Raw genomic sequence first — 12,319 nt, forward strand, 5'->3', positions numbered from 1 at the left:
TTTTCCAAGCATGCAGCCAGTCACTATATGAGGAAGTACGTATGATATTAGGAAATGACAAACTGTCTCCAAACGGTTTTGCACTATACATGTTTCCACTTTTTTTCTCCATGATGTACTGTATCTATATGTGTGTTTATTGTGGGTCACGCAGCACAAAGGAAGAGTCTCCATGGGTGCCCAATGAGCTGCTAGACCTCTCCTTCTCAGCGGAGGAGGACAGGTAGAAGAATATCAGGAACAAGGGTCACTCGCCTGACATGTGATATTAATACCATCCCTCAGCTATTTAACCTGCTCTTTACTGTGTTTCAATCATTATTCGACTGATATTCCATCATTGCATTCCCCTGTGTGACAACATCTTATATCTTCTGGTCTGAGGGATGGGATGGGATTCTGCTCCTGTTTCTTCCAGTAGTTCTCTGCCGCTGACTTATTTTTCCTTCTTTGTCATGATTTGAGTTTGTGCGTGTTTGTTGATGGGACCTGCTTATGGAACTGGAGGCATGCCCTGGTGGTTGGGTTACTACCGTGATGCGCTTACTTGTTGTCTCCTATCATCAAGGGAGTGTTTCTTCAGTGTATTTCTTGACGGTATCTGTCTGTTTTGTGCAGCTCACAGGAGGAAACCGAAGTGGAGGAACTGGAGGCCGGGAAAGCCGTGCACTACACCTGGACCAAGCCCACCGGGTCCAGGGAGCTGTGCTGGAAGTGGGGCGTTTACAGCGGGATACTGAAAAGTGAAGAGGTGCGTATAGATGTATCAGTCAGGGTACAAACATGAGAGTTCCTGGTCCTCGTGTTACATGAATTAATACTTTAGTTGCATATGCGTAGCGGACGAATACGTAGTTACATGTCACTACACTGAGGAAGAACATGGATTTTGTTTTTTAGTGACTTTCCCCATATGTGTGAGAAAAGTCAAATTCTCAGAGGAGGATAAATGGCAATCATTATTGGTTGCATGCTATGAGACCATCAAGGATAAAGATAGTACAGTAAACCTCGGATATATCGGACTCGGATATATCGGAAATTCGCTCACAATGGACAGATAAAAAAGAACCGATTTTTCTGTAATGCATTTCCAATAAAAATTCATTGCATATATCGGATTTTTTATAACGGATTTCGCCTATTTCGGACAAAATCTCCAGTCCCGTTCCAATGCATTTCCATTAAATTTCCCTCGCATATATCAGATGGCCGCATCGTGGCGCTCTGATTTGCCGAATCGTGACAGGCCGCTATACGACGTCATTTGCAGCGTTTGCAGCGTTGCCTGCGCGCCCAGGTACATTGGAAACATAGTCAAGGAAGTGCCTTTTTATAACGGATAAAATCCGATTTACGCATATACCGGATATAAATCCGATATATGCGCCAAGTCCCATCACACTAAGCACAAATCGGGCAGAACCATCCGGAAGTACGGTATGACGTGATGTCAATTGGCGACACATCCATGGTGAGTGTAGGCCTCATGGGGTTCAGCACTGGCTACGGCTGGTGGGGTTACTTTGGCGCCTTTTTTCCGTTACATAAGTCTTCATAGTGGTGTTTCAGCAGCAGCTGGCTGCGTTTTTTTTCCCCCAATGCAGTCGGAATGTTGTGGGATTATTTTGATCACTAAAAGTTCCTCCTGTTAGGTATTTACTGGCCGCTTCATTAGGTGCACCCGCACAGTCCCCATTAGGTCTTAATAGAATAGTCGCTTTAAAGACAGTAGAGCAGGGGTCTCAAACACTCGGCTCACGGGCCAAATGTGGCCCGCAGGACACTAGTTTGCGGCCCCCGCCTTGATATGAAGAGCTGTGCATTACTGACACCTAGTGAGCATTGTAGAATACTACGTATCATCACTTTGAATGCGTCTTCTGAGTGCCTTATATTGGTATTTTAGTTCATTTAGGCTTGAACATGCTTAATTTAGGCACAAAATACAGAAAAAATGCTTAAATATGTATATTAATGATAGGCTGCATTTAACCAGGAAAAAGCATATCTGGGATTATTTGAGAAAAACCATGATGGAGTGAAGTGGTGCAAAGTGGCGAGGGATAACTGCGGCCCGCGCAAGTTTGATATGGATGCTGTATGGTATCATGTACCCAGAAAAAATTATTACGTTTGATTAATGTTCATGTTAAAGGTTAAATAACTGTTAATAGTTATCCTCCCTATCCGTGTGGAAGTGGTGAGTTTTTGGCTATTTAAGTTTAAAGGAAATAACTTGAAGGCTACCGTTTAGGTCGCTAGCTCTCTAGTTTGCGAGTTAGCATGTGTCTCAAGACCCTGCAGTTGCGCAATATGTTGTAAATAAAAAGAGTATAAATGTGACTATAGTCGTGTTTTGTCATGTCTACAGGGCTCTAATAATGCTTTGTTCATTTTAATCTGAAAAAAATAATTTGTCTACCCACCAACTATATGTGGTTTCTTAAGTTTTTATTATTTGCCGTTTTATTATTATTATTATTATATTTAGTTATTACTGATTGATTGATTTTCTTTATTCTTGATTTGTTTATTTATTTTTCATCTTATTTTGTGTAGAAAAATAAAAAGTAAGATATTTGAGAACAGTGGAATGTTTTATCAGAGCTTTTCTTGTAGAAAATTGGAACCACGTTCGAGTCCAAAATTTTTTTGTTTTTAATAAATGCGTTTTTTTGGCTTTTTTTTTGGAAAACCTGATGCAGCCCAGTCTCACCCAGACCTGAGCTCCAGTGGCCCCCAAGTACATTGAGTTTGAGACCCCTGCAGTAGAGTTTGATATATGTTTAATGGTCTCAGAAGTTCAAAACATTGTGCTCTTGCATCCACAGGACCTGCGTGAAAATGTTGAACAGAAAGACGTCCTGTACGTTATCTCCTTTTATGAAGGTGATGTAAACACAATCGCATTACATCCATCCAACATGATCTTTGCAGTAGTTTTATCAGAGAGAGAGTGCTACCCTTATTTGTTTCATTCACAAACTCTTTAGTTATTCCACATGACTGGAATTGACATTTGTGGCGCTCGGAATGGACTTTGTAATGCACGCTAGCATTCATATATATGTAGCATTGATATACTGAGTCAGTGGCTTATGGACAATGAGGTGCTAAATCCCGCCTGTGTCCATGCAAAGATGTTTTGCGTGATGGCGGCCATGATTTTCAACCAGTCCTGCTAAAAATGCAATCTAAATTTGGTGCTAAACACACTAAAGTTATAGTAGAAGTTTTATAAAGCGGATTATAATAAAAGCATCATATAATAAAATTTTTGCACAAGATCATACAACAAACCAAACATGTTGACTTTGTGTGTCTCCAAAGGTCTCCAGCGGGTGGTGCTGTTCACCGAGGAGGCTCGCGTCTACAAGCTGCTGTGCGAGAGCGAGAAGGCGGAGTTGGCCGAGCTGGAAGTCTTCATGTTCCTGTACAGCGTTGGATTGTCTCTGGTCAACAACAGCAGCAGCCAGGAGATCACCTTCATCGGCATCACCAGGTCGAGGAAAACAAGTCTTTTCCCAGTACCAGTTTATGGCTGTTTATGGTTTTAACATTGGCCTCCTCCTCGTAGTTCCGATGTGGTGTGGGAGTACAAGCCCAGGAAGAAGAACCGATGGAAGGCTCTAGGCTCCCCCGAAGCTGAGATGCTGGAGATGCGCTACAAAGAGTACATAGACTCTGGACCTGTAGACAAAGCCATTGTCAACCTGGAAAACAACTTCCAGGTTAGACACGCAGATTGTATGTTTTGTATTTATGATGGGCTGTTTGTGTTGGCCAAGAATGGGATCATACTTCATTCATTCATTCATTTTCTACCGCTTTTCCTCACGGGGGGTGCTGGAGCCTATCCCAGCTGTCTTCGGGCGAGAGGCGGGGTACACCCTGGACTGGTTGCCAGCCAATCACAGGACACATTTAGACAAACAACCATTCACACTCACATTCATACCTATGGACAATTTGGATTCGCCAATTAACCTAGCATGTTTTTGGAATGTGGGAGGAAACCGGAGTACCCGGAGAAAACCCACGCATGCCCGGGGAGAACATGCAAACTCCACACAGAGATGGCTGAGGGTGGAATTGGACCCTGGTCTCCTAGCTGTGAGGTCTGCGCGCTAACCACTCGACCCGCCGTGCCGCCCCATTCCAAAAACATGCTAGGTTAATTGGCGACTCCAAATTGTCCATAGGTATGAATGTGAGTGTGAATGGTTGTTTGTCTCTATGTGCCCTGTGATTGGCTGGCCACCAGTCTCCCGAAGACAGCTGGGATAGGCTCCAGCAATGAATGAATGTACACTTACCACTATTATCCTAGGTGTTGGCATGCTAATGTTATCATTGCTAGCATGTTAGCATTGTCATCGTAGCCTTTTTAGCCATTTTCATAAGTAGACATTTAAAGACGTAGCACTAGCTTGCCTGTTGTTAGCATGCTAATTTTGGCACTTCAGCATTGCTAGCATGCTAACAGTAGCATAGTAGCATTTTTATACATTTACATTTACATACATAGCTAGTCAACAGATACGTATAAACACTGTGAGCACTGTGATGCTATGTGTTGCATGCTAACCTTAGCATTGCTAGCATTCTGAAATTAGCGATCTAAACATGTAGATAAAATACATTGGCGAACCCACGTGCGTATCGGCCGATACCGAAAAAACGCAAATATCGGCCGGCCGATGTATAGGTCAATCCTTAGTATGGAGTCATAACAAAAAAAAAATAGCTTTTGTTTATATTTTAATTTATGCTAGTAAAATTATTCTAATATAATTTACAATTACGATGCTATTCTTGTGAAATTATAACTTTCTGTTGTTAGATTACATTTTTTGGGTTGCAATTGAGGCAATTATTTTTCAATGTTACTTTCTCCCAGATGTCTCTTTCTCCCAACGGCGCGGAAATGCGGATGCTGCAGCCGTGCGACGCTCCCCTCCGAAGGCACTTCCTGCCAGGCGTCAAGGTGGAGTACAGCGCCTCTCCCCGCCAGAGCTCCTACCGTGTCCAAATCCACCGCATACAGGTCAGAGTCCAGCCCAAAAATCTCACATCTGTTATTCCCAAAATTTACTATCTGACGTCTGTCACAGATCCAGAATCAGCTGCCGGGAGCCATCTTTCCTTATGTTTTTTACCCTGTAAACCTGCCAAAGTCCATCACCATGGATGCAGGTGTGTTTGACTTTTATCGGGCATGATGATGTTTATGTTTCACATTAATGCCTCATTTGATTTTCCTTACAGAGCCCAAGCCTCTAACTGATATTTGCATGGTAACCAGGGCAGCAGGACACTCTGACATCTCACGTATCAAGTAAGGAGACACTTTTACAGCATCTACTGTATTTGTTCAAGCACTTTACTGTTTTTTACTGTATATTAAAGGCTTCCAAAAATAGTGTTTAGTCCCAGAGACCTGAGCCCTGGACTAATATGCTCATAATTCCTGGTTCTAGTCAGGACTCCAGCAGCAGCATTCTGGATGCACTGCAGATGGTTTACAGTTCTTTTAATGAGCCCAATGAGAAGTCTGTTAATGTAGAGGCTGCTGGAGACAAAGGCATGGATTAGTTTCTCTAAATCTGGATTTGACACTATTCTCTTCATTTTGGAAATGTTTTTAAGTGGTAAACATCACAATCAGGACATTTGTCTACTTCAGTTTTTCTGTATGCGGCCTCGAGTGGATAAAGTGTGGACTTACCTGCTGTATACGGTACATCCTGAAATGTGTGCTTTCTGTGCAGGTACTTCAAGGTGTTGATTCAAGAAATGGATCTCAAACTGGATCTGGGCTTTCTTTTCGCCATCTTGGACTTGTTCAGCCCAGAGGACGCCGGAGCAGTGACCCCACTGCAGGAGGTGCGGAATTCCCACACCTAGTTGACCTTTTTTTTTTTTTTTTAATTTATTTATTTATAATATAATATTTATTTTAATATTTTTATTTATTTATTTTTTTAATTTAAAACAAATTTAACAAGAAAAAAGGATGAATCAGCAGTAATATTAAAATAATTAAGTCGGAATATTAAGAGCAAAAAAATTTTATCTAACAACAGAAAGTTATAATTTCACAAGAATAGCATCATAATTGTATAATATTATATTAGAATAATTTTACTAGCATAAATTAAAATATAAACAAAAGCTATTTTTTTAGTCGTATTGTTATGAGAAACAAGTTATAGTTATGAGAAGAAACTCTAATAGATGAGGGGGAAAAAAACATAAAAAATGAAAAATACAGCTGTAATTTTTTTAAGCGTCAAGTCAAAATATGAAGGGAAAAAAGTTGTATTCTAACGAGGAAAAATCACAATTTTATGAGAATAAAGTAGTAGTAACATAATATTGATAACATGATAAAAATAGGGTTGCATAGGGTTGAAATATTTACAAAAAAAGATTATTAATATATAATAAATAAATATAATAATAAATATAAATAAATGTGAAATATTTGGAAAATTTAAAAAACACACAAAAAATGGGTTTTAAATAATAATGATTTTTTTTTCATATATATCACATAGCTGAGATGCACCTTTTCTTGAAATATATACAGTAACAAACAAACAAAAGCAAATTTTTTTAGTCGTATTGTTATGAGAAACAAGTTATAGTTATAAGAAGAAAAAAACATCAGAAATGGAAAATACAGCTGTAATTTTTGAAGCGTAAAGTCAAAATATGAAGGGAAAAAAGTTGTATTCTAACGAGGAAAAATCACAATTTTATGAGAATAAAGTAGTAGTAACATAATATTGATAACATGATAAAAATAGGGTTGCATAGGGTTGAAATATTTAAGAAAAAAAAGATTATTAATATATAATAAATAAATATAATAATAAATATAAATAAATGTGAAATATTGGGAAAATTTTTAAAACACACAAAAAATGGGTTTTAAATAATGATTTTTTTCATATATATCACATAGCTGAGATGCACCTTTTCTTGAAATATATACAGTAACAAACAAACAAACAAATACAAACAAAAGCAATTTTTTTTAGTCGTATTGTTATGAGAAACAAGTTGTAGTTATAAGAAGAAAAAAACCATCAGAAATGGAAAATACAGCTGTAATTTTTGAAGCGTAAAGTCAAAATATGAAGGGAAAAAAGTTGTATTCTAACGAGGAAAAATCACAATTTTATGAGAATAAAGTAGTAGTAACATAATATTGATAACATGATAAAAATAGGGTTGCATAGGGTTGAAATATTTAAGAAAAAAAAGATTATTAATATATAATAAATAAATATAATAATAAATATAAATAAATGTGAAATATTGGGAAAAATTTTAAAAACACACAAAAAATGGGTTTTAAATAATGATTTTTTTCATACATATCACATAGCTGAGATGCACCTTTTCTTGAAATATATACAGTAACAAACAAACAAACAAATACAAACAAAAGCAAATTTTTTTAGTCGTATTGTTATGAGAAACAAGTTATAGTTATAAGAAGAAAAAAAACATCAGAAATGGAAAATACAGCTGTAATTTTTGAAGCGTCAAGTCAAAATATGAAAGGAAAAAAGTTGTATTCTAACGAGGAAAAATCACAATTTTATGAGAATAAAGTAGTAGTAACATAATATTGATAACATGATAAAAATAGGGTTGCACAGGGTTGAAATATTTAAGAAAAAAAAGATTATGAATATATAATAAATAAATATAATAAAATAATATAAATAAATGTGAAATATTGGGAAAATTTAAAAAACACACAAAAAATGGGTTTTAAATAATAATGATTTTTTTTCATATATATCACATACTAGCTGAGATGCACCTTTTCTTGAAATATATACAGTAACAAACAAACAAACAAATACAAACAAAAGCAATTTTTTTTAGTCGTATTGTTATGAGAAACAAGTTATAGTTATAAGAAGAAAAAAACATCAGAAATGGAAAATATAGCTGTCATTTTTTAAGCGTAAAGTCAAAATATGAAGGGAAAAAAGTTGTATTCTAACGAGGAAAAATCACAATTTTACGAGAATAAAGTAGTAGTAACATAATATTGATAACATGATAAAAATAGGGTTGCATAGGGTTGAAATATTTAAGAACAAAAAAGATTAATATATAATAAATTAATATAATAATAAATATCATAAATAAATGTGAAATATTGGGAAAATTAAAAAACACACAAAAAATGGGTTTTAAATAATAATGATTTTTTTTTCATATATATCACATAGCAGAGATGCACCTTTTCTTGAAATATATACAATAACATGTTAGCATATCTACATTTAACCCTTGCTGGAAAAAAGGAAAAAAAACAAACTGAATGGTTTTTGTGATTCTTTCAGGTGGAACTCTTTGAGAAAGATGTGGAGTACATCAAGACTGAGCTGAACCACGCCACTGCTGCTGATACCACCCCCATTAGCCTCTATGAGTATTTCCACATTTCCCCCATCAAGGTATGGAAAGAATTACAACTAAAACACCACCAAAAAATGACACATCACCCGGTTCGTGTGTTGTATTTGCGTCTCCAGCTTCATTTAAGCTTCTCTCTGAGCACCGGCGGCGAGGACGGCTTGAAAGGAAAGCGAGAGACCGAAGTCATACCCATCCAGTCGCTCAACCTGCTGCTGAAGAGCATTGGCGCCACGCTCACCGACGTGCAGGATGTCGTTTTCAAGTACGCGGCGTCACACCGATGCGCCTTTTGTTTTGCTTTTGTTTCCTGACTGACTGACTGCTCTTTGCGTCAGGCTGGCCTTCTTTGAGTTGACCTTTCAATTCTGCACCACGCAGCAGCTCCAATGGGAGGTCATCAGGCATTATTCCAAACAGGTACTTATAAGTTTGTCAAGTGAAGCCTTTCAATATTTTTTGAGCCATGGCACGTTTTTTACATTAAATCTTGTGGCACACCACTAACCAAAAATAAAATGTCACCACAACCTCACGCGTGCATCAAAAAGTCTATCGGAGGAACAAGGTAGGTGTTGCCACACGGACCAATATTATATTGCTCTGCCAGTCTTTACACCACAGACACTCGACAGTAGCCACGTTTTTACATGACCACTTTTTCTCTTTCCAAATGACCTTTCGGGAAACAATGGTATCCATAGAAAGGAATATTCCAATCTCTTGTCTACATGCGCCGTGAAAATCAACCAGAATAGTCAATAGGGCATGCCCAGTAAACGTAAACATCAACATCACGTGATACCGGCTTCCCCAAGTTTTTCTTTCACTTGTTGGAATAACTCCGTATTGACAGTTTTTTGTCTGTCCAGTCTTGAAATTTAGTTTGAATCAAAAACAAACTTTGCTTAGTCCAGTGCCGATTGCTAGCGTCCATTTTTAAAACTGAACAACGTCTGGATCTGCATGTTACGTCATATCTGAGCATGCGCTGAAAGAACGCACCCGGGATAAATTTAAACAGGAAAAGATCAAATTCAATCTTGCTAATATTTTATAATTAAACTCAGGACATGTTTTATATAGATATCTATTTTCTTTTTTAATAAAACTGCACTTGTGAATGGCGTATAGAAGGGTTTAGATTCTGTTCCACAGATGGCGCTAATGCACACAAAAGCTACTTGCCAACCGCCAATAAACAACAGAAGAAGAAAAACACCACAAAGAAGAACGCACCCTGACAACTTTCCGTTTGAGCGGGTACAAGATACCTGAATCGGATTGGTTAAAGGAATATTCCATCCCTGTTCAATTCTTTCCGTTTGAGCAAATAAACCAAATGCAATTGGAATATTTGGGTCCATGTATACTATTGACATAATATTTGCAAATGATGATTAATAAATGTTAATTATAAAAAGTGATATTGGATAATTCCTCACGGCACACCTGACGGTTTCTAAAGGTACACTAGTGTGCTGCGGCACAGTGGTTGAAAATCACTGCTCTATGCCTCTGTCGGGTCTGGTGGTTATCAGGTTACTTCCTACTTTCGACAAAACGCCTAAGCTGGAGCCTGGCCGGCGACATGTCCAGCCACTCGCCCGACCGAAGACAGCTGGGATAGGCTCCGGCATACCCTTAACCCTAGTGACGATAAATAAGCGGCATAGAAAACGGATAGCTGCATAGTACTGCCAACTAACTTTTATGCACGTACATTTCAGGCTATAAAGCAAATGTATGTGCTTGTGCTGGGCCTGGACGTCCTGGGAAATCCCTTTGGGCTGATCCGAGGTCTGTCGGAGGGGGTGGAGGCCTTCTTCTACGAGCCCTATCAGGTAGAAGAAACGTCTCTACTAAATATTTGCCATATTTATCTGTGTAAAATACCACAATGGGTGAATAACAGTACTGGCATTGACTTGTATCTGTTTGGGGGTTCCACAGGGAGCCATTCAGGGACCAGAGGAGTTTGTAGAAGGGATGGCACTCGGAGTGAAAGCGCTGGTGGGGGGAGCTGTAGGTGAGCATGTAGAGATGTAAAAACTAGCAACAAGTTAAATAATGTAATTTCTTGACTTGACTTGTTAGGCTGCTACATCATCTTTTTGTTTAATTTGATTAATTTGAATAATGACTCCATCCGTTGCTTAATGACCAAAGGATACATTCTCACATGCATAAATAGCTAACTGTGCCACAACACAGGCGGGATAGCGGGCGCGGCGTCCCGGATCACAGGCGCCATGGCCAAGGGGGTCGCCGCCATGACCATGGATGAAGAATACCAGCAGAAGCGACGCGAGGCCATGAACACACAACCCAGCGGCTTGAAAGAGGGTCTGACCAGGGGGGGCAAAGGATTGGTGTCTGTGCGTGCATATCTCCTGTTGGAGCTGCTTTGCCGTCGGGAAGGAAGTGCTGACGCTTTCTGATGTTTTCTTCTCAGGGATTCGTCAGCGGAATAACAGGGATCGTTACCAAACCAATTAAAGGTAGGCTGATTCATACATCGCAGCATCACCCTGTCGTGGTTGTCAATAATTAATGATTGCTGTTTTGTGGTTCAGTATGGTCTACTATTATTTAAACCAAAAAAAAATTGTACTTAGTCTTGACCTAATTAAAATATTTCCAAACATAAAAATGAACTATGTTCTCCCCGTGCATGCGTTGGTTTTCTCCGGGTACTCCGGTTTCCTCCCACATTGAATGAATGTACACTTACCACTATTATCCTGTTGGCATGCTAATGTTATCATTGCTAGCATGTTAACATTGTCATAGTAGCCTTTTTTAGCCATTTTCATAAGTAGACATTTAAAGACGTAGCACTATCTTGCTTGTTGTTAGCATGCTAATTTTGACACTTCGGCGTTGCTAGCATGCTAACAATAGCATAGTAGCATTTTTATAAATTTTTATAGCTAGTCAACAGATATAAACACTGTTAGCACTGTGATGCTATGTGTTTTCATGCTAACGTTAGCATTGCTAGCATTCTGCATGGGTTTACTCCGGTTTCCTCCCACATTCCAAAAACATGCTAGGTTAATTGGCGACTCCAAATTGTCCATAGGTATGAATGTGAGTGTGAATGGTTGTTTGTCTATATGTGCCCTGTGATTGGCTGGCCACCAGTCCAGGGTGTACCCCGCCTCTCGCCCGAAGACAGCTGGGATAGGCTCCAGCATGTATACATTTTTATAGCTAGTCAACAGATATAAACACTGTTAGCACTGTGATGCTATGTGTTTGCATGCTAACATTAGCATTGCTAGCATTCTAAAATTAGCGATCTAAACATGTAGATAAAATACATACATACATGTCGATAAAATACATCGGCGAACCCACGTGCGTATCGGCTGATACCGATTCAAGTAAAGAACGCAAATATCGGACTGATATATCGGTCAATCCTTAGTTATGACCATCAAACCTTAAGCCAGATCAGGTTTTACCATTGCAAAGATTAAACTCGGTTTTCTCCGAGTACTCCAGTTTCCTCCCACATTCCAAAAACATGCTAGGTTAATTAGCGACTCCAAATTGTCCATAGGTATGAATGTGAGTGTGAATGGTTGTTTGTCTATATGTGCCCTGTGATTGGCTGGCCACCAGTCCAGGGTGTACCCTGCCTCTCGCCAAAAGACAGCTGGGATAGGCTCCAGCACCCCCTGCGATAGAAAATGAATGAACGAATGAAAGAATAAAAATGAACTGAAATACAAATACAAGGCAAAAGAAGCATTCAAATTGTGAATGTAGTATTCTACATTGTCCACTAGGTGTCAGTAATTGTTTGGCGAGACTAGCAGCAGAAGTGGCAACCCGCACAATAATAATAATAATAATAATAATG

At 38.7% G+C, this 12,319-nt stretch overlaps 1 protein-coding gene across 7 annotated transcripts in view; it reads left to right on the top strand.

Moving 5' to 3' along the window:
* Nucleotides 1–12,319, top strand: part of vps13a (vacuolar protein sorting 13 homolog A) — a 63,285-nt gene that overhangs the window by 44,123 nt on the left and 6,843 nt on the right. For 4 of the 7 annotated variants that reach the window (XM_058070434.1, XM_058070435.1, XM_058070440.1 and 1 more), the window contains 15 exons: nt 619–751; nt 2,835–2,892; nt 3,334–3,505; nt 3,581–3,734; nt 4,904–5,050; nt 5,118–5,199; nt 5,272–5,341; nt 5,775–5,889; nt 8,376–8,489; nt 8,568–8,713; nt 8,787–8,868; nt 10,179–10,292; nt 10,402–10,477; nt 10,663–10,826; nt 10,904–10,949. In XM_058070434.1, the coding sequence (XP_057926417.1) occupies nt 619–751; nt 2,835–2,892; nt 3,334–3,505; nt 3,581–3,734; nt 4,904–5,050; nt 5,118–5,199; nt 5,272–5,341; nt 5,775–5,889; nt 8,376–8,489; nt 8,568–8,713; nt 8,787–8,868; nt 10,179–10,292; nt 10,402–10,477; nt 10,663–10,826; nt 10,904–10,949 (1,673 nt within the window). Of the gene's footprint in view, nt 1–154; nt 224–618; nt 752–2,834; nt 2,893–3,333; nt 3,506–3,580; nt 3,735–4,903; nt 5,051–5,117; nt 5,200–5,271; nt 5,342–5,774; nt 5,890–8,375; nt 8,490–8,567; nt 8,714–8,786; nt 8,869–10,178; nt 10,293–10,401; nt 10,478–10,662; nt 10,827–10,903; nt 10,950–12,319 lie in introns of all 7 variants that reach the window. The other 3 variants (XM_058070437.1, XM_058070433.1, XM_058070436.1) reach the window with 1 other exon arrangement.

Source organism: Doryrhamphus excisus, chromosome 4, assembly GCF_030265055.1.
Source record: "Doryrhamphus excisus isolate RoL2022-K1 chromosome 4, RoL_Dexc_1.0, whole genome shotgun sequence".
Taxonomy (NCBI): Eukaryota; Metazoa; Chordata; class Actinopteri; order Syngnathiformes; family Syngnathidae; genus Doryrhamphus; species Doryrhamphus excisus.